Genomic DNA, 19,449 nt, shown 5'->3' on the forward strand with positions numbered 1-19,449 from the left:
ACCCCCATTTAACCTGAGTTCAAATTCATGTACTCTGAAGTTTTATTTTGCTTGAGTACAGGCATAAAACTCAATTTCTAGGTTTGTGTCGTGATGTACAATAGTAGTTTATACACACACACACACACACACACACACATATAAACATTAGAAATTTTAGAGAGAAAACATGTCCACATTCTCCCATTCCCATTAATTCTGATTTAATTAGTACAAGTAAGGATGGTGGTGGTGATGTGCTGTAAATGAATGTGTTCAGTTCAATGGTTGTTGTTTTTTAAATAGTCTATTCACAAAATTGTGGGTGGATCACCGCAATGTGATTCCAAGACATTTTCATTTCCCCCCAAGGGAATTTCCAATTCATTAAGTCATCTCTATTCCTCTCTTTTTTAACTTTGGGAAGCAAGTAATCTCCTTTCTGTGCATTCTTCTCAATTGGGCTATTCTATATCTGTGTGTTTTCCTACTGAAGACAATTGATATCAATAGAATCATACAATACGAAGCTTTTTATACCTAGTTTCTTTCACTTAGCATAATGTTTTTGAGGTTTATGTGTAATGTGTGTAATATGTATAATATGTGTCAGAACTCTATTGCTTCTTATGGCCAAACAAAATTCCACTATCTGAATATACCACATTTTGGATTTCCATTAATCACTTTTAGGTTATTGTTAATATGTTGTAAGGTGAATCATCCCAGAAGCCACATTTTAAAATATAGAATATTAGAGTCTTTCTTATACAGTTAACAGGCTGCAGGTCACCCATGTTACAAAGGCCTGCAGCATGCAAATACACATAACACAGCTAGGAAACATACTAAAGAGGAAGGAAATAACAAAAAATACCAATAAGCCAATTCCGCTCCAACGAGAGCTTTATTGGGACACCATGATGACTGGAGATGAGCCAGGAGACAGGACACAGGACACGATCTCAGAGACACGCGTGGCATTACCTCTTGGTAATGCCTGACTGGTCCAGGCCTAAATAGGTCAACGCAGGGGCCTGATCCTCAGGAAATTCCCAGTCCCAGGCACTGGACTGACAGATTCAGTAACCTATCAGCCAAGTGTCTGCCCCTGCCTCCAGGGGTCCGAACATGCCCATCACCTGGGAGGCAGGTGATGGGCAGGGGGTTTTCTTCCCCCAGCATGAAGACAAGATGCTAGACCATGTGGCCAATATGGCACATGCCAGACCTAATCTCCTTACTTCAAATAAGGCCACTCTGAACATTGTGTGTGTGTGTGTGTGTGTGTGTGTGTGTGTGTGTGTGTGTGTGTGTGTGTGTGTTGTCTCTTAGATATACACCAGTAGTGGAATTGCTGAGTCATATGATAATTTTGTGTTCAGTTTTTGGAGGACTTGTAGGAATGTTTGCCCAAACAACCGTTCCATTTCCATGTCACATTCCCACCAACCCTATACACAGGTTCCATTTTCTCTACTTTCTTACCAACACTTCTTATTGTCTCTCTTTTCTCAAAGCCACATTCATGTGTATCAAGTGTTATCTCTCCATGGCTTGATTTGCATCTCTGTAATGATGAATGATGCTATTTGTGAACCCTTTCCAAAGAAATGGATACTGTAATCATTTCTCCATTTGTGAACTGAACTATGTTTTTGCTGCTGTATGACTAGCACTTTTACATTTTTAAATCAATTCTCTTAACCAAGTCCATTTGGTTTGAAACTATTTTCTGTGTTGTTTTTGGCTTTGTCTCAAACATTTCCCCTGTGGATTCTAATATTCAATTGATGCTGAAACCAAATTGGTCAAACAGAGGTCTCAACCTGACCACCTATTAGAATCACTTAAAAACTTTTAAAACCTTGATTGCCAGGAGAGTTTAATCAGAATCTCTGGGTATAAGATTGAAGCATCAGCCTGCCTGCCTGCCTACCTGCCTTCCTTCCTTCCTTCCTTCCTACCTTCCTTCCTTCCTTCCTTCCTTCCTTCCTTCCTTCCTTCCTTCCTTCCTTCCTTCCATCTTATTTTGTGCCAGTCGTGGGGCTTGAACTCAGAATTTCGTGCTATCATGTGGCTTTCTCATTCATGGCTGGCACTTTGCCAGCCACACTTGAGCCACACTTCTACTTCTGGCTTTTTGCTGGTTAGTGGGAGATGGACATAGACTGTCATCCCAGATTGGCATCAAACCTCCAACCTCAGATCTCAGCCTTCTGAGTAGCTAGGTTTACAGGCCTGAGCCACTGGTACCCAGCTTGGCATCAGTATTCCTAACATTTCCCATGGAATTCTAAATTGCAGTCACGTTTATGAAACATAAACCTAATACATGAAGCCTGACCTCTTATTCTCAAGTTCATAGGCATCCATAGGATTTTCCAACTCCATTTTCTTAAACTAAAATTTTAATGAGCCAGACCATCTAAATCAATATCCCCAGACACACGCAAATATTCCCACTCCCACACTTGATTCACTACCTCCATGGCCTACCATCTCCTTCCTAGCTCTCAAGATACTACTGTCTGTGTCACGTATTTTCCACTTGGTCAGCTTCTGTCTTTGGAACATCTCATTTCATGTTTTGATTTGGTTTTCTTTTTCTCACTCATGTGAGTTTTCTATAAGCCTATTCTCTTCTTAAGAGAATACTGTAAGAGTAACAGGATCTCCTTAAGTAATTATTGAGTGGAAGATGGTAATCCAGCTTCATCATTCCTATCAGTAGCTGTATCTGTCAGTGTTTATCCTCTCTCCTCTATGTTAATGCTAATACTTAAATTCACTGACCCTTAAACATAGGTACTGTACTTGAAATAGTTTGCTTGCTTGATGATAATATGTGAACTACGTAGTTCAGTTTGACCTTGAATGTTTGGCCCTCCTGGCCTCCACCTCCTGAATGCCAGGATTATAGGATTCACCACAATATACAACAAACTTCTTGTTTTTTTCTAAATAGTTATATCCATACAACACTTGCTCCCCACCTTGATCCGTGTGAATATTTAAGAAAAGTTGAAGCAAGAAACTATTTCATAGGACTTCATTATCGATACCTAATTTTAAGAGGCATTAAATGAAAGAAATTTACTTTGGTGGTAAACAAAGATAACAATTACTTTAAGTAACATTGAATATGTGTGATCATTATTACTTCAAGTATACATAATCATTTTGATTCCTATTTTTCTCTTAAAAGAGATCACATGTAAAACTATGCACCCCTTACTCTATAGGACTAGAGTGTTTAAGGTAGAAATCAAAGTAACTGATAATTGAAATATCAACTAACAGTTGGCCTAGATATGTATTTGGTTCTTGACGTTTCTACAAATCCATAGTACTTCAATAATTTAGGGACTTATTTTGCAATAAAGCATGCAATAAGCATGTTTCATAGACTATTTGGTTTTGACAGAACTGCTCTTTCCCTATAAACATTTGAGCTTTCTTCTTGTAAGCATTTAGGCAAGGTCTCCTTAGGTCGAACCTACTAGTTAAAAGAGAAATATTGTTAACCTATTAATTGTCTTTTCAAAGAGTAGCTTGATGGACATTTACTTAACTGAATTGATAAGTTGTTTTGATGATGAATTTAGTGCTTTGCTTTTCAAAGCCTTTCCCAGCAGCTACACTAGCTATAGGTGTGGAGACAGGAAGCAGTAACCTCAAACCTCATTCCCTCACAACTCCTGCTTGACAACAGGCCAACATAAAGAGTGAGATTTGAGGTGCAATGGTACTTATCTGCTGCTTATGAGCAAGGTAACAGAGCTAAAAGATTTCCCACAGATAGCATGTGAATCCTCTGATATAACCAATGTCTAGAAGACTGAAAAGTGACTTGTGTTTCCATGAGAGGAGTAGGGGGAGGTTGGTGATTCAAAAAAAAAAAAAAAACCAGCCACCTGCCTTTTCACCTTTGTAAGTAGGTCAATTACCACATTTAGTAAACAGGTCAATCCTCTGCCTAAGTGGAGAGGACCTCTAAGGTATGTCTCCTGACATCAAAGAAGGAGGATATTAACAGGATATTTCCCATCAGTTTAGGTAGTGCACAGATTTCCAAAGAGGAAGCCTCCAATACACATCAGCTTCAAGTTCATGAGTTTATTTTATCTCATCTGCAGTCTGTATTAACCAGTGAGGTAAAGTGGTAAGACATGTATCCTTATGCTCATTTTACAAATGAGGAGATGTCAAATGAGTTGCCCAACATTTCAGGACAAATAAGTGACCCCTGGGATTTGAGCTCAGGCCTCCATGATAGGTTCTAGTCTGTTGTTCTTTACCCTCTACCTTGTTGCATCAAAATTTCAACATAATTTCAGTGATTGGTTCTAGACCTTATAAAATCTGGATTAGATGATGGAGTCTAAGAGGGAGTCAGAGAGAATACAATTAGTAAGGGGTAAATGGCATGAAAAGAGAACTGGATCAAGATGAATTTCATTTTTCTCCACCATTTTAAGGGAGTCCCACCTGCAAAAAATAATAGAAAGGAAACGATCTAAGCTAATGCCTTCTTTTACAACTGAAAACAAGTAAACAACTTTGTTGGACCAACTCACACAAATAACCAAAGAGGTAAGATGTAATGTATATAGACACCTAGGAATAATATTTTAAACCATGAATGAAAAGGAAAACATCTTTCTTCATTCAGTAAGACTGCATTGATTTCATACTTAAAGAAAGTACGTTTCAAACTTTTCGTACCTAATATTAAGTAGTTCTACATTATCTGAGATTTTGCTTTCTACAGTTTTAGTTAACCACAGTTAACCACAATCCAAAAGCTCCAGAAATAAACAATTTGTAGTTTTAAATAATGTATCATATAAGTAGCACAAGGAGATTTCCTGTTTGTCTCAAACAGACTGATCCCTTTCTCCACAGATCTATAGTGTATGTAGGCTACCTCTCTGACAGTCACATAGCTATTCTTAGGTCATCAGATCAACCACTGAGGTATTTTATTGTGTACAAATAACTTTGGATATGCCAAGATAAAGCTAGAGCTATAGAGTTCTTTCTTTCAGTGGAAAGTGCAAAAATCTCAATAAGAAATGGAAAAAAATATGTTGAGTGCTAAGACATGTGCTAAGAGTGGAACTTCCTCCCATGAAACTGTAAAGAAGGAAAAAGAAATTCTGGCTTGTTTTGTTGTTGCTCCTCAAACTGAGACCATTATAGCTATGGTACATGATGCATGCTTAGTTCAGACAGAAAGGCATTGAGAGTTTGATGCTATCCAAAGTTTCAGGCATACAAGGAGGGCCTTGAAATTCATTCCCCAAAAGGCAGGTGGACAACTATATACAAAACGTGTTGCTAACAATTTGAAAGACTTCCTAAAGGTCATGGATGGATCACAGATAATACCTACAGACAATTCTGTTGTACGAAACACTTCTTACAAATTATTTCTGATGCACAAACAGTAGTGATACCATTGCAGCTCTTCTGTTCAGCTTGCCCAAGTATACAAAAGGGATATTGGTCACTTTCTACTTTTACTCTCATTGGACAGATTTTTACTTCAGGGCTTCTGTGAAATGCATTTGTTTATTATGTTTAAATGTATAGTATTCTACACAATGGAACTCAATGCTTCCATCAGAAAGAATGGCATTGCCCCATTTGTAAGGAAATGGAAAGACTTGGAAAAATCAAATTAAATGAAGTAAGCCAGACCCAAAGAAACGTAGGCTCCATGGTTTCCCTCATTTGTAATAATTAGTATATGTCTAGGCTAGTCCTGGCAGAGGATCATAATAGCTCAGTAGCTATGTACATATGACCATATAAAATGATGCTAATCGAAATGAACTCCAAGATATGGAAACAAGAGGGTTGTTTTTGTTTTGTTTTGTTTTTTTAATGAACTGTGTAAAGCTATTCTCTCTTTTTCTTTCATTTTTTATTTCCTTTGGTTTAGCATCTGTTGTCACTGTTTTTGATTTTGGTACCCTGTGTATTGTATATCCATTTGTCTGATTTGGGGAATAACAAAATGGTGAAACAAAGGACGGAGGGTGAACCAAGGCAGCAGTGATATTCACAAGACACTATGTTGGAAATGAACTTTACATCTTGTGGGGGAGGGGAGTCAGGGAAAAGAGAAAGTGGGAGAAAACGAAGCAGGGAGTAACAATGTTTGACAAGAAATATACTCATTACCTTACTTATGTAACTGTAACCCCTCTGTACATCACCCTCATAATAAAATCAAAATTAAATTTTAAAAATGTATAGTACTGTATCTTTCCTTTTCTGTATCATAAGCACCATAGAGAAATAAAATGATAAGTAGAAGCTGGTGAACCAGAATAAAGCAAGAAAGCAGCCCTCAAGACTGAAGTATGCCTTGAGAAGCTGGGGAAGCAATTAGGAGGATATAACACCTGCTTAATGAGCAATTGATTTTCTCCCAGAACCTTTAAGAACTTTATTAGGCTCCATTTATGAACATCACAGTCAAGAGTTTCTTTTGCAGCTGAAAAACAAAATCAGGCTATAAGATCTAAGCTTATGTTATTTCCTTTAAAAAATCTGACTGAACAGAATTTCACATGTGCAAAAGGAATCAAAGAAAATGAAAGCTTACTATTTTCAACTGTGTTGTCCTATGAAGTTCGTGTGCCAATTGTAAGGGTGATATTGGTTTCCCTGGCACAGTACATCTCCCCCTGACCACAGAACTGCTTACATTTCTGTAATTCTCCTCTGAGTACATTTCCTGTTTGGGTCTAAGGTGCCTTTCAGAACATAGCCATCTGACCACTTATTCCTTTTCAGATGCTGTAACAGGCAGGCTTCCCCCAAAAGCTAATCCAGTGTTTGCTCTGGAACCTGTAAGACAAAATGCTCTCTTGAGTGAAAAAATGGACTCAATGGTCTGTGGCTCTGGTAACTCTTGCTAGCTTGGCCTTCTCCAGATATCAGAAAGAATACAGACATTCCTCAAACTATAGCACCTTTCACTACCCTCTTTGAACTACTAAGATAATAAAGCTACTAATGTTCCATCAAATGTTCAATGCCCAGATTCCGAAATTCATGTGAAATGAAAACAAAACAAATCAAGTTACGGTTTCAACAACACTGTGGTCATCTCATCTCTTTTTCTGTTGCCTGGTATTCTATCTCCATGTTCATAAGAAATGATGATTTACGAAAAATCTCTCAAAACATACCATCAAACAAGCATAACATACACATATCTATGTCGTCCCATTCAAGATTTCAATATAAAATATATGATACCTCAAATGGTTTATTCATAGACTGGCTTATTTACAAAAGATGGTTGACAAAGGTGTAGCAATAGCAGTACCTCAGCAGGGCACTGGTGGCTAACGCTTGTCATCCTAGCTACCCAGGAGGCTGAGTGCAAAGCCAGCCCAGTCAGAAAATTCCACAAGACTCTCTCCAATTAACTAGCAAAAAATCATGCATGGTTTGAGTGGTAGAATGCCAGCTGTGATAAAAAAAAATAATAATAATATGAGAACAAGAGCAAAGGCCCTTAGTTCAAACCCCAGTACCAACATAAAATATAATAATAAAAAGCAAAAATTCAGGGAGGAATGGATGACGACGTATGGCCTGTAGCATCAAGGTTATAACCACGTTTAGCTCTGAAGAGGTGAAAAGATAATGAAGTTGCCAGAACCAGAACCAGACAAGTGTGTAGAGGAGACTGAAGCATGACTTCTGTTGAGAAAACTAGCCCAAACAGCTCTCTCTAAGATGGTGTATGTCACAACTATCAGCTAATCAAGTACATTTATCAGGGATGCCAACAGAACATACAAATTTTAAACAACATTTAAGGAAACTTTAATACGAACAAGGACAAATGATTACATGTCACAATAAGAATAGCAATAGAAGCCTGATAAATAACTTTATAAGCACAAGTTGTTTTGGGGCAGCAGTAGTCTAAGCCATACTCTGATCCTAAGCTATATCTCTTATACAGACAGTCATGACAATGTACAGGACACTTGTCCTTGTTCCTTTCAAATCTCATTGTGCTATGCAATATCAGAAAGTAACCCAGAAGTCAAAGAGTTCACTAGTAAAAAGTCTGAGTACTGAGACCTAAGACACTCATTTTTTTTTATTGTAAAGATACTATACAGAGGGTTACAGTTACATGAGTGAGGTAATGAGTACACTTCCTCTTGAACATTGTTACCCCCTCCATTGTTTTCCCCCTACCATCCCCTCCCTCCCTCCCTTCCCCGAGGTTCTTTTTTTTTTTTTTTTGATTGTGATTAAGTGATTACATAATTTCCGGAAATTCACAGTATTGTGGAATAATGATGCTCATTTAAAGTCACAAGTTCATTCTAACTTTCCTGGAGCAAATTGTCTATCACAGTCTGTAATATATAATGGTGCTCACATGTTATATACCATATATGTGATCAGCAGCATGGGGATATTTGGTAGTGGTTCAACCAGATGAGTGGGCGTTCTTTGTTTCTTAAGTCCTGTTAGTTTTGTCATATCACCTAACATTTTGGATTTAGCATCCACTTATCAGGGAGACCATGTACTGTTTGTCTCTTCGTTCTTGGCTTACCTCGCTCAACATGATTCCTTCTAGCTCCATCCATTTCCCTGCAAATGCCATTATTTTGTCATTTCTAATGGCTGCATAATATTCCATTGTGTATAGATACCACAATTTTTGGATCCATTCATCTGTGGTGGGGCATCTAGGTTGTTTCCATATTCTAGCTATTGCAAACAGTGCTGCAATAAACATGGAGGTGCATGGACACTCATTTTTGATAAGGAAAAAATTATCAAAATGATCAATGAATACTATTTTTTTTTGTCAGTGGTGGGGCCTGAACTCTGGGCCCGGGAGCTGTCCCTCAGGTCTTCAGTTCAAGGCTAGGGCTCTACCACTTGAGCAACAGCACCACTTCCGGCTTTTTCTGCTTATGTGGTGCTGAGGAATTGAACCCAGGGCCTCACGCATGCAAAGCAAACACTCTACCACTGAGCCACCTTCCCAGCCCCAATGAATACTTTTTTTTGCAAAAAAAAAATATTTTTTTTTCCAAAGAAAAAGTATCATATATGATATCATATATATATATATATATATGATACTATGATATATTTATATCATATACTATATATCATATATATACATATACTATCTATCATGATAGATAGTATATGTATATATATATATGATATATAGTATATGATATAAATATATCATATATACTTCATATATATATGAATTCTGACTTCTGCTATGACAGTCTTTCATTTATTCATTCACTCAACAAATAAATATTAGAATCGAATGTAGCGTTTCTTGGGAGATGTAAAGATGTAGAAGAAATCTTAAGAGGGCTCCCTCTTAGCTCGGTATACTGCAAAGCCATAGATAGTGCATGAGCTTTATAGAGGTAATTGACAGTCACCAGAAAAGGCCTTTGTTTCCAGATGGGATGAGTCTGGTAAGATGAGAATGGTCCTGGGGATTGTTAGCACAGCAGTAAGGAAGGCATTGGATTAGAGCTAATGGGACAAAGAAGAGACCAATCAGGAAGCTGTTGTTATACCATCCATGTGAGCTCACAAGGCCTGAATGGCAGTAGACAAAGATGCGACAAGGCCTTGCTGTCTGCTATGCAGACTGATAGTAAGAATGGAAACTGATGTGAGTTCATGGGTTGGGTGAGGACAAGAGTGGACACACCACTGACTAAATGAGGTAAGTCAAGGGAAGAAATATGTATGGGGAAAATAAAGCTGTTGGGTATAGTTTTGGATTTGCGACATTTAAAGAATAGATCAAGCCTCCTAGAGGAAAGAAGTGAGAAATATAGGACTGAAGTTTAAGGAAGCTAGTCAGAGACAGAAATATACATTGAGGAGCCATCTATTAGAATAAAAGTTAATATTCAAACCATTTTAAAAAATCCACTGCCTGCACCATAATCCAAGAGATAACTGCCAGGAATTCAGAGTGTAAACACTTTAGAACAAAAGAAGCTCCTAAACATATAGCCACAGAATTTGGGTGCAGTATCACCCAGCCCCCTACTATTCACAGACCTACAATATTCCTTTGCTAGATGGGCATCGATGAGGAAATATGGCAAATAAACTTAAATAAAAGTGGTACCACACCAACAGCCACTGAACCACTCTTCAAAATCAAATTTTACCATCCTAAAAAAATTTTCTGTAGTCCACAGTAGATAACCAGAGGTTCTATGGCTTTTAAAATAGGTGTATTACAGAAATATGGTAATAGATTAAAAGGAAAACTCATAGATATAAAGGGATCTCTTCTATTATTACACTGTTTTCTAAATATACAATTTAATCTAGTAGCCAATCTTAGGTACTCCTAAGCCATGTCATCAAAATAACTCTGTTTTAAAAAAAAGACAAAAATATATTTCTCCTGTCTATACTTTTCTTCTAAGCACATTAGCATCTAAGATCCTGGTTATCCATCATCTCAAAGGATTTCAGATACCTGGCTTACAATTTCTTCTATTGGCTCTAGCAAAATCTAAGAACATCCACAAAAGAATAGAGTAAATGAGCTGCCTCATGAGAACCAAGTTTACACACACACACACACACACACACACACACACACACACACACATGGCTGCCATTTCAAAATTCTACTAAAGTGTTTTTAAGCAAAACAAAAACAAACAAACAAACAAAAAACTAAGCCTGAGATGTCCTCTAGTCCAATCTCTTCATACATTAAAGAAACATACCCCAAAAAGTAATGTCACAATGTGACAGATTATAAAACTTCTACTCCTAGTTCCCTACCTGGGGAAAGCCTTGGTTTAGCTTCAAGTTTGGGTAGGAAGCAGATGCAGTCTTCTCCATATCCTTTTTCCAAAAGACCACGGGGAGATGCTGAGATCAACATACATGACTGGAAACTGGAGCTTTGAGGATGCTAAGCAGGGCTGGTTTGAACACTGTGATCTTGTCATCACAGTCACAAGCCTAGGCCAAGTCCAGACATATCATGCATTATGTGTGAGTACTCAGGCAAGAATTTAAACAACATCTGAGGTAAATCTTTGAATTCAAGCTATGTATGATCTCACTGGCCCGTGGCCATCAATTAAACACTAAGACCTATTCTGATAGAATTAAATACAAATAAACATAGATTTAACAAAGCAAGGTTTGTTTGTTTGATTGGTTGGGGTTTTTTTGTTTTTGTGTGCTTTTTGTTCTGTTTTTGTTTATTGTTGGTACTCGGGATTGAACTTGTGTGGCCTAGAAATCCTTCAGGCAAGAAATCTTTCAGCCATGCCCCTGTCCAACACGTCTTTCCATTCTGTTAAACAAATCTCAAGCTTATCAACATGAAATGATTCATCTACCCAAGCTTTACCCAACATATCCCTCCTTTATCTTCTTGAGAAAATTGACCCATCCTTTCTTCCTCTTCCCTCTCCTCCATCCTCTTCTAATAGTCTTCTATTCCTCAAGTCCTGGGATGCTATACAAGTGCGCGCACGCGCGTGCACACACACACACACATAAACACACACACACACACACTTAACTAACAGTTGACTCCTCACACATGCCAACCATTATTAAGTTTTCAGTTATGAATATTTACTAACGTCTACAATACAAAGTGCCGTAGTAAACATTTGAGATGATAGAAGTTCCCAATTCACCTTACCTGTCAATTTTCTTTTCACTGACTCTGTTTTGAACCCCTCTACTTTTTCTTAATCCTTGAATCTTCTTTCCTCATGGTTATGCTTAAACAATGGTCCTACTAGCCTCCCAGTATTAATCTCTTTCTACCATTGAATGTTATTAGCCACTGTCTCTTGTTTAAATTCTTTCCCCCCTTGATTTTAGTGGCATTCCCTTCATCTCCCTGTCTCTTAGCCCTCCTCCCTCTCAACTCAATTCTTTATGTAGGTCGCTTGCTTACCATTTTCTTCAGCTGACTTCTAACAGAGAGTGAGCTCCAGATTCAGTTAAACTCTCTGCTTTTCCACAGTTATACCTTCTCCATTTAACAATCATGTCTCATGTCAAAGACATGATTCCTAAAAATTTTCTTCTTACCAGTTCAACTTCTTCAAGATGTCTTGAAAGTAAGACTTAAACTTCTGTTATCAAGTTTTCAGTCTTTTGTTTATTCTAATTCTACCCTACCTCTATGCTGCATAGCCCCATACCTTCTCACTTGCCATCTGCCCCCAAAACATACATCCATATTCCTGATTTCATTTCCTTGTTCATATTACTTCTTTCTCAGGCAACATAGTACAATTAAGAATCAACCTTATAGCAAGACTATCTGCATACTTACTAAGTGAACAGGGCTAAATGCTCCACCTGCTCAGGGTTTCCGTTTCCCTTTCTATGAAATAATATAATCATAGTAACGTCATAGGATTCAGAGAAAGATTAGATGATTTAATACAAGGAAATCCCGGTAGAACAATGTAGTTAGCAATTTTATTAAGAATATGATCCTTTAATCATCTACAATTCATCTCCAGTTTGATTCCAGACTCTCCATGAAGTTACCATCCTATGTTTATTTTATGAGCATTTATTTTATGCTTCCTCATTTTGATACTCATTTCTTTCCTTCTTCAACAAATGCCTGTTGAATATCTTCATGCTTCTAACATTTTGCCTCATATTGGGTTATAAGGATAAGACACGATCCTGCCTGGTCAAGGAGTTAATAGTTTAGTAGGAAAAACAGACACGCTCAACTTAGAATAACGATCTTGAGAACTTTAAGGAGGAAAGAAATCCCTTAGGTTTTCATTTAGTGCCTCAAAGGAGACTTTCAGGTGAGAGGTATAGAACGCATTCCAGATCATAAGAACAATATTTGCAAAGCCATTAACGCACAAAATCTGTTTCCTGGTGTTTGATCTTGTTACATGGTTTTCTCAACTAAATTGAAATCAAAGAGAACTGACTCAACATAAGAAATTCTTTTAGCACACAAGGAGATATTTTGGATACCAAAGATGGAACCAGGCCCAAAGCATCCAAAAAAGTAACTCAGTAATACTATCTTTTTATTATATTCTTCTAGGAACAACCAAAACACAAGTATTCTTTTCTATGAATTCAGAGAGGGTCTTTATTCTCTCTCATCTCTCTCATGTCTCTCTCATCAGATCCTCTAGAGAAGCTGCAAATCCAGTGAGGTGATTTTTTTTGACAATCTGTCTTGTGTCAAAATCCCTAAGCAATGAAAAGCACAGCCTTCAACTTTCTCAGTAAATTAATTTCTCAACAAAGAATCTTCTTCATTGTTCAAAAGAGGGACATGTCAATAATCCAGGTAGCTAACATAAATGAATGACTGATAAAGAACAGTTCCTGGAATAATCAGTACGTGATCTGGCAGATTGTGAGTCAATGAGGAGATGTGGATGCGGTAGAAAGGGGCTCACATTTAGATCAGAGCACAAAGTACACTGAGTGAGTAATTCTGAATGATGCCATCAGGAACCAGCTACCTTGCTAGTCAGAGTCCCCAAGATCATGAAGATGACAGTAATGACCATGTTGAGATAAAGGAGCAACTCTAGTTAAGTAAAAAAAATTCTTCATCACCTGCAACTTCTCTTATAGCAATGAAAACATAAATACATATAATCTATATGATGACACATAGACTAAATCCAGATGTCTATGAAATTAGCACTGAATTATGGAAACCTCTTTTTCTGAGTCTCTGCCAAGCAGCTAGGTAGATTTTGATTCCATTCAATGTATTTCTCTGATAGTGTTCAGTCAACAAAATCAGAGTCAAAGGTAAAAAGTCACACACTCTCTTTGCCAATGCTTTTTGCTTGAGGTGTGAGGATTGATTCTCAGCAATCTTTTTCAGACCAAAAGCTCAGGGTGTGTTGGTTTTTTTTGTTCTTTTGTTGTTTTTGTTTGTTGGTTGATTGGTGACAGTGGTACTAATACCACATCATTGAGCAAAAGGAGTCCAAAAACAAATCACCATAAAGGAGATATGCAGTTGCTTTCACACAGTTTAGAAACCTAGCTTAGAAACTCCAGCCACCCAGAGGTCATTTTCCCAAGTGCCCAACTAAACTCTCAACAGGAAAGTCCCATCCTCTGAATAAACTTCTTGAAGAAAAGAATAAACTGTAATTCTATTGCTATGAAAAGGGGTGGGGGGAGATGGTATACCTTGCAATGACATGCTAATAAAATAAGTGTGCCTTGCACTACCCTATAAGTTTTATACAAGAAAGTCTGAGATAAATTGTGCAGCCTCGCCAATGATTATATGAGTTAACACACAGATGAAGAGCTATTGTTTGGGGAGACAATAAGCCACACACAGAACTTTCTTCTGGGATGTTGGTGGCACAAAAATTTTCATTTTGTCACCACACACCCTGCAGGAAGCTCTTGGAAGAAGACAGCCATACAAGATAAATGCATTTCTCCACTCTTGAGAATGAAAGATATAAAAAGGGGAAATCTATGTCTGAAGTTGGGGAGGCAGCAAGCTCCCTTCTCCACCTATCACCAAGGTCCGAAGGTGAGCAACACCTCACAGTTACTATCAGTATTTCTAGTCTATCTGTTTCAATGACTCATTTTATTGCCTGGCATTGATAAATCAGTATTAATTTTGCAGTCCTTGTATAAAAGTCTTTGCAAGATAGTTACCTTTTTTTTAAAAAGTGGAAAAAGTAATGTATAATCTTAGGGAATGTAATAGAGTCCAAATCATTCTTAAGCTATGTTCATACTTTTTAAATACTCATCAAATTTACTCAAAATGACAAAAGACTTTTTTGATTTTTTTATTGTACTTAGTGAATTTTTTAAGTCAGAAAAATTGACTGTAGTATATTGGAAGTTGTGTAAATACAGCAATCTATTTATTAACTTGCATTTTCCAGTGTTCATCTTTTTATCTTACATTCCCAAGCCCAGCCCCTATGCGACACTTAACTGTAAGAGATAAAATACTTCTTTCTGTGCACAATTACTACAGAGGATATCATTTACTGATGACAGAGCTAAAGATAAAGTTTTTAATTATTTTGCTTTGCAGATAGGACTTTTTATTAAACAACAATCACTTTGCTACCGTCTGCTCTTCTCTGGGAAAACAAAGCACTGGGGTTAATGCAGCAGTACTGAAATCAGTCATGCCCAAACTGGACGTTTTGACAGTTTACTTGCTAAGGTTTATAGGGGAAAAATGAAAAGAAATATTCTTGTGGAAAACTAAATGGCGTTCGTCCTGGTTTTTGTCCTCATACTATATGACCAGCTTGCTAAAAAAAATAACCAATGTTCACTAAAAAACATGTGGCCAATGTTACATGTGTTATCTACCAACAAGCACAAGTAATTTCCATTTCAGAGCCTTCATTTCAAGCCTTTCATTTCATATTCTAAAGTCTAACAAAAATCTTTCTTGTGGATCTCCATCATATAAGTATCCAAGTGTCATAGAAAACAGGTAACCTTTGCAAAGGAATTATCAAGGTTACACTCCCCTTACTCCTCTTAAATTGTATTTCTTTAAATTATCCATTAAGGTCTGGCTACAGCCTTACTCAATTTGTGAATAATCAGGTTAGGCATAATCTTCACCAAATAAGTATTTTCAGCTATGTTGTGACTCAATAAGTTAAATTTATTAAATGAATGGAAATAAGAAACCATTCTTCATACACACACACACACATACACACACGATCTCAACAGGCATAACAATAGTTTCTCATGATTCTTCAAAGAACAGTGACACAGAGACTTTTCTCATGTCTAATTTCTTCATGGAGGGTAAACAGAGAGAAAAACAAAAAGCACATGGGACGAAAGGCTTTGTACCACTTGGTTAGAAATGAATGGTACACTTTTGTATATTGTAATTATCTTACTTCTCATAAGCTTTCTTACTGGAAGAGGCATTTCAAAAGTACACCCTCTACCTCTACTCTTTCCTGCTTCATTAATGTACACTAAACACCAGATCCTGAATGCTAGTAAGAAAGCAAGTTGGCATTTGAAAAGTAAATGTTTGTCAAAGTAGAAAACAAGTGTTCTACATGTGCGAACTCTCTGACTGCTTTTTAAGCTATACCCTTCTTAATAAATGTTCTAAAGGAAAAAATACAAAGCTTCGAGTCCTACCAAGAGAAATCTTCAAAGGGGAGTGAACGAATTGATGACAGATGGCTGTCCACAAGGCACATCAGAAAAGCATTTGGTGTACAATTACCAATGTTAAATAGTGTTTAGTCAGGGTAAGGCTCTCTAATAAATTGAGACAGTTTATCCTTAAAAATAAATGTCAAAGACTCTTTAAACAGGTAACTAAAAACATTTTCAAAATAAATTTCAAAGATTCTTCTGGAATGATATTAGTAGTTCTAAATGCTTGGCTCCAGATAACATTTCACCAACTGTTGTCTTTCTTTATATCAACACCCTTTATAAATAAGATGCACAATTCATGCTTACTACCATGTCAGACAACAAATCCTGTGTGTGTGCATGCAGGCTGGAAAATGATATTTTTGGAGGCACATACATGATGTTTAAGAGCAATACCAATGGATAATGCCCTCCCTGCCCATTAAAATCAATGGGAAAAAATGAAAGAGAGTGGCTCAGAGATGTACCTCTCTCTTTCTATCCTTGTTTAAACAAGTCCATCTTTTAAGCCAAATCCTTTTTCTATACAGAACAAGTTGAATAGACATATCACTCCAACTTACCAAAGTAACAGGCTTTTTCTGTTGGGAACTGATTTTCCAAAGACAATTTTAACTCTGGATAAATGTGGATATATAAAATTAAAAGTCACATCATATTTGGTCAGATAGCTTGCCAGTCAAGAGCACAGGCTCTTGAATCAGACAAAGGTGATTTGAAATCTGCCAGCAACAACTGGGAGCTGTGTTTCCTTCAGGAACTTTCTTAACATTCCTAATTCATTCACTTCTGTCTCTTCATCTGCAGTGGAGTTTATAGTATTATCTCATTTCACCTAATGGTAACAACTATCATTTCATTTTGATTTTCACAATGACCTTGAGATGATGAGGATTGAAGGAAGCTTAAGTTTTAGAGAGAGGAAAGTAGCCTAAATCCAGCTAGTTTCTTCAAAAAAAAAAAAAAAAACACATCCCACCGGCAAGCACCCAGTCAACTGAATGTCTGAGAGGATTTCTCTAAGCTGAAGAGAAAGTTGAAATTCACCATATGTTTTTGGGGAAACAGTAAGGCATCCAAAAAGTTCCTTGTGAGAATCAAGTGATACTCAAAGTAAGCGCTCTACAAGTATTAGACTTCTTGTCAGCCTTCCTGGGAACTTAGAGGATTTTAATATAAGTAAACAGATTTTAGCCAATAGGAGGAAGAAACTAATTTGTTAGTATTTGTGTTATACTAGTGTCTATGGTAACTCCAGGGTTCATTTTGACACTCATTCAATTCAGTAGACATTATACCAACACAGGTCTTGCTAGCCAATGATAGAGGGAATGAAGCATTTTCCATGGATTATTTCACTTTATCCTCACAATGACCTTGAGACAATATTTACCATCATTCCCATTTTTCAAGTAAGGAAAAACAGAAGTTTAGCAAGTTTTAAAACTATCATAAGCTCAATTAGTTGAGAGTTATAAGAACCTAGACAATCCAAATTCAAAGCTTTCAGAGCTAACTGACTTATATCGTTAATTTTTAAAAATATACATATATATGTTTAAATTTCTTAGAGCATCATCCACTAGTAACTGAAGAAAATCTTATTTGCTTCCAAAGATGATTTGCTCAGATGCTATGCTGTAGTATTGGCAATCAGTGAGTTTCTAAGTGAATAAGCTGTTCTATTAGAGCAGAACCACATTTCAAATGTATTCAATGCTAATCCATTGATGAGCATTGAATACATTTTAATTTTTTTAATAAAGAATTTTAATTTTTTTAAATAAAGCAACCACACAAATTAAAATTTTAAGAGGAGAAAAGAAATCAAAATTGTTTACCTTTTACTTGAATTGAGGGGAAGAAGTTGAGACCCAGGAGCAGCAGCCTGAACATCATTGTCCTCCAGTAGGCCAGGGCTCCCCGGAGGAACCCAGGGTGAAATGTGCTGCAGGCACACCTGCCAAGGCCTCAGAAGCCTCCAACTTACTTCCCTTAGGGCACATGATCAAGGGACTTAAACCACAAGACATCATGACTTTCACACAGGATATTACATTGTTTTGATGACTTTAGACTTTTGTCTCTTCTTTTACCAGAAAGCCTTTTCTTGTCACTGGAAGAGAGTTGGTCACTATAGAATGGACTTGTGAGAGTTATTCTACATGGATGGGTTTCACTATAGAGAAAAACCCAGCAGAGACTTAAGAGTAGACAAACAAGTATTTACAAAGAAAGATGGAAGTTTCTTTACGAAGAGAGATTTTCATAGTCCAGGAATAGGCTATGTAAAAAAAAAAATACAAAGAGAATGATATTGAGGAATTGGGAGATTGTCTGATAAGTGTTAACAGGAGTTATAATGTGTAGGGGGATCATGAGCTAGCCCTTTGAGACATTTAACACATTTCACTGGTGAGCATCTAGACAGCTGAATGCCTGGAGGAATTTCCCCACACAAAGAAAAGGTCAAAAACTTGAGCGGCAAGCCTATGGCTGGGTATCCATAGTAATAGAAAATTTGACCTTTGCAGATATTCTATAGATATAATACATTGGGTTAATTGAGCTTTCAGCAAGATAATTGATATGAAAATATATTGACTCATAATAATTATTGGTCATTCTTCTTGCCTAGTAACAAAAATATTAAGTTATATACAACATTTTAAAAAAAGCTGCTGGGTGCTGGTGGCTCACACCTGTAATCCTAGCTACTCAGGAGGCTGAGATCTAAGGATCACCATTTGAAGCCAGCTCTGAAAGGAAAGTCCATGAGACTCCAATTAACCACCAAAAACCAGAAGTGAAGGTATAACTCAAAATGGTAGAACACTAACCTTGAGCAAAAAAGTTCAGGGACAGTGCCCAGGCTCTGAGTTCAAGCCCCACAACTGAGGAAGACAACAACAACAAAGGAAACACATCCAAGACCCTTAAAGAGACAGTATGGAAGCCCAAAGTCCCTTCATATCTTATACTGTCTATGTCCCTCAAGAAATCACGCAAGGTGGAGGTGGAAGAGAAGGGGGGGGGAGATAACAATGCTTGATAGGAAATGTACTCATTACCTTGCTCATGTAACTGTAACCCCTCTGTACAGTATTTTTACAATAAAAATGTATTACAAAAAAAGAAATCACACAAGGTTATATAACAGGCCATAAAACAAAGGGATTCAACAGGTTTGTGTTTGTTTGTTTGCTTGTTTGTTCATTTGATTATTTTATTTTTGAG

At 37.1% G+C, this 19,449-nt stretch overlaps 1 protein-coding gene across 1 annotated transcript in view; it reads right to left on the minus strand.

Annotated features, from left to right (window-relative positions):
- Cd28 (CD28 molecule) overlaps positions 1-18,135 on the minus strand; it is a 35,082-nt gene extending 16,947 nt beyond the window's left edge. Inside the window, exon 1 of the mRNA XM_070018806.1 lies at positions 18,054-18,135. Coding sequence (XP_069874907.1) covers positions 18,054-18,111 — 58 coding nt within the window. The 5' untranslated portion in view covers positions 18,112-18,135. The remainder of the gene's footprint in view (positions 1-18,053) is intronic.
- Positions 18,136-19,449: the final 1,314 nt, after the last annotated feature.

This window comes from Dipodomys merriami, unplaced genomic scaffold (genome assembly GCF_024711535.1).
Source record: "Dipodomys merriami isolate MVZ:Mamm:240054 unplaced genomic scaffold, mDipMer1.0.p SCAF_1, whole genome shotgun sequence".
Lineage (NCBI taxonomy): Eukaryota > Metazoa > Chordata > Mammalia > Rodentia > Heteromyidae > Dipodomys > Dipodomys merriami.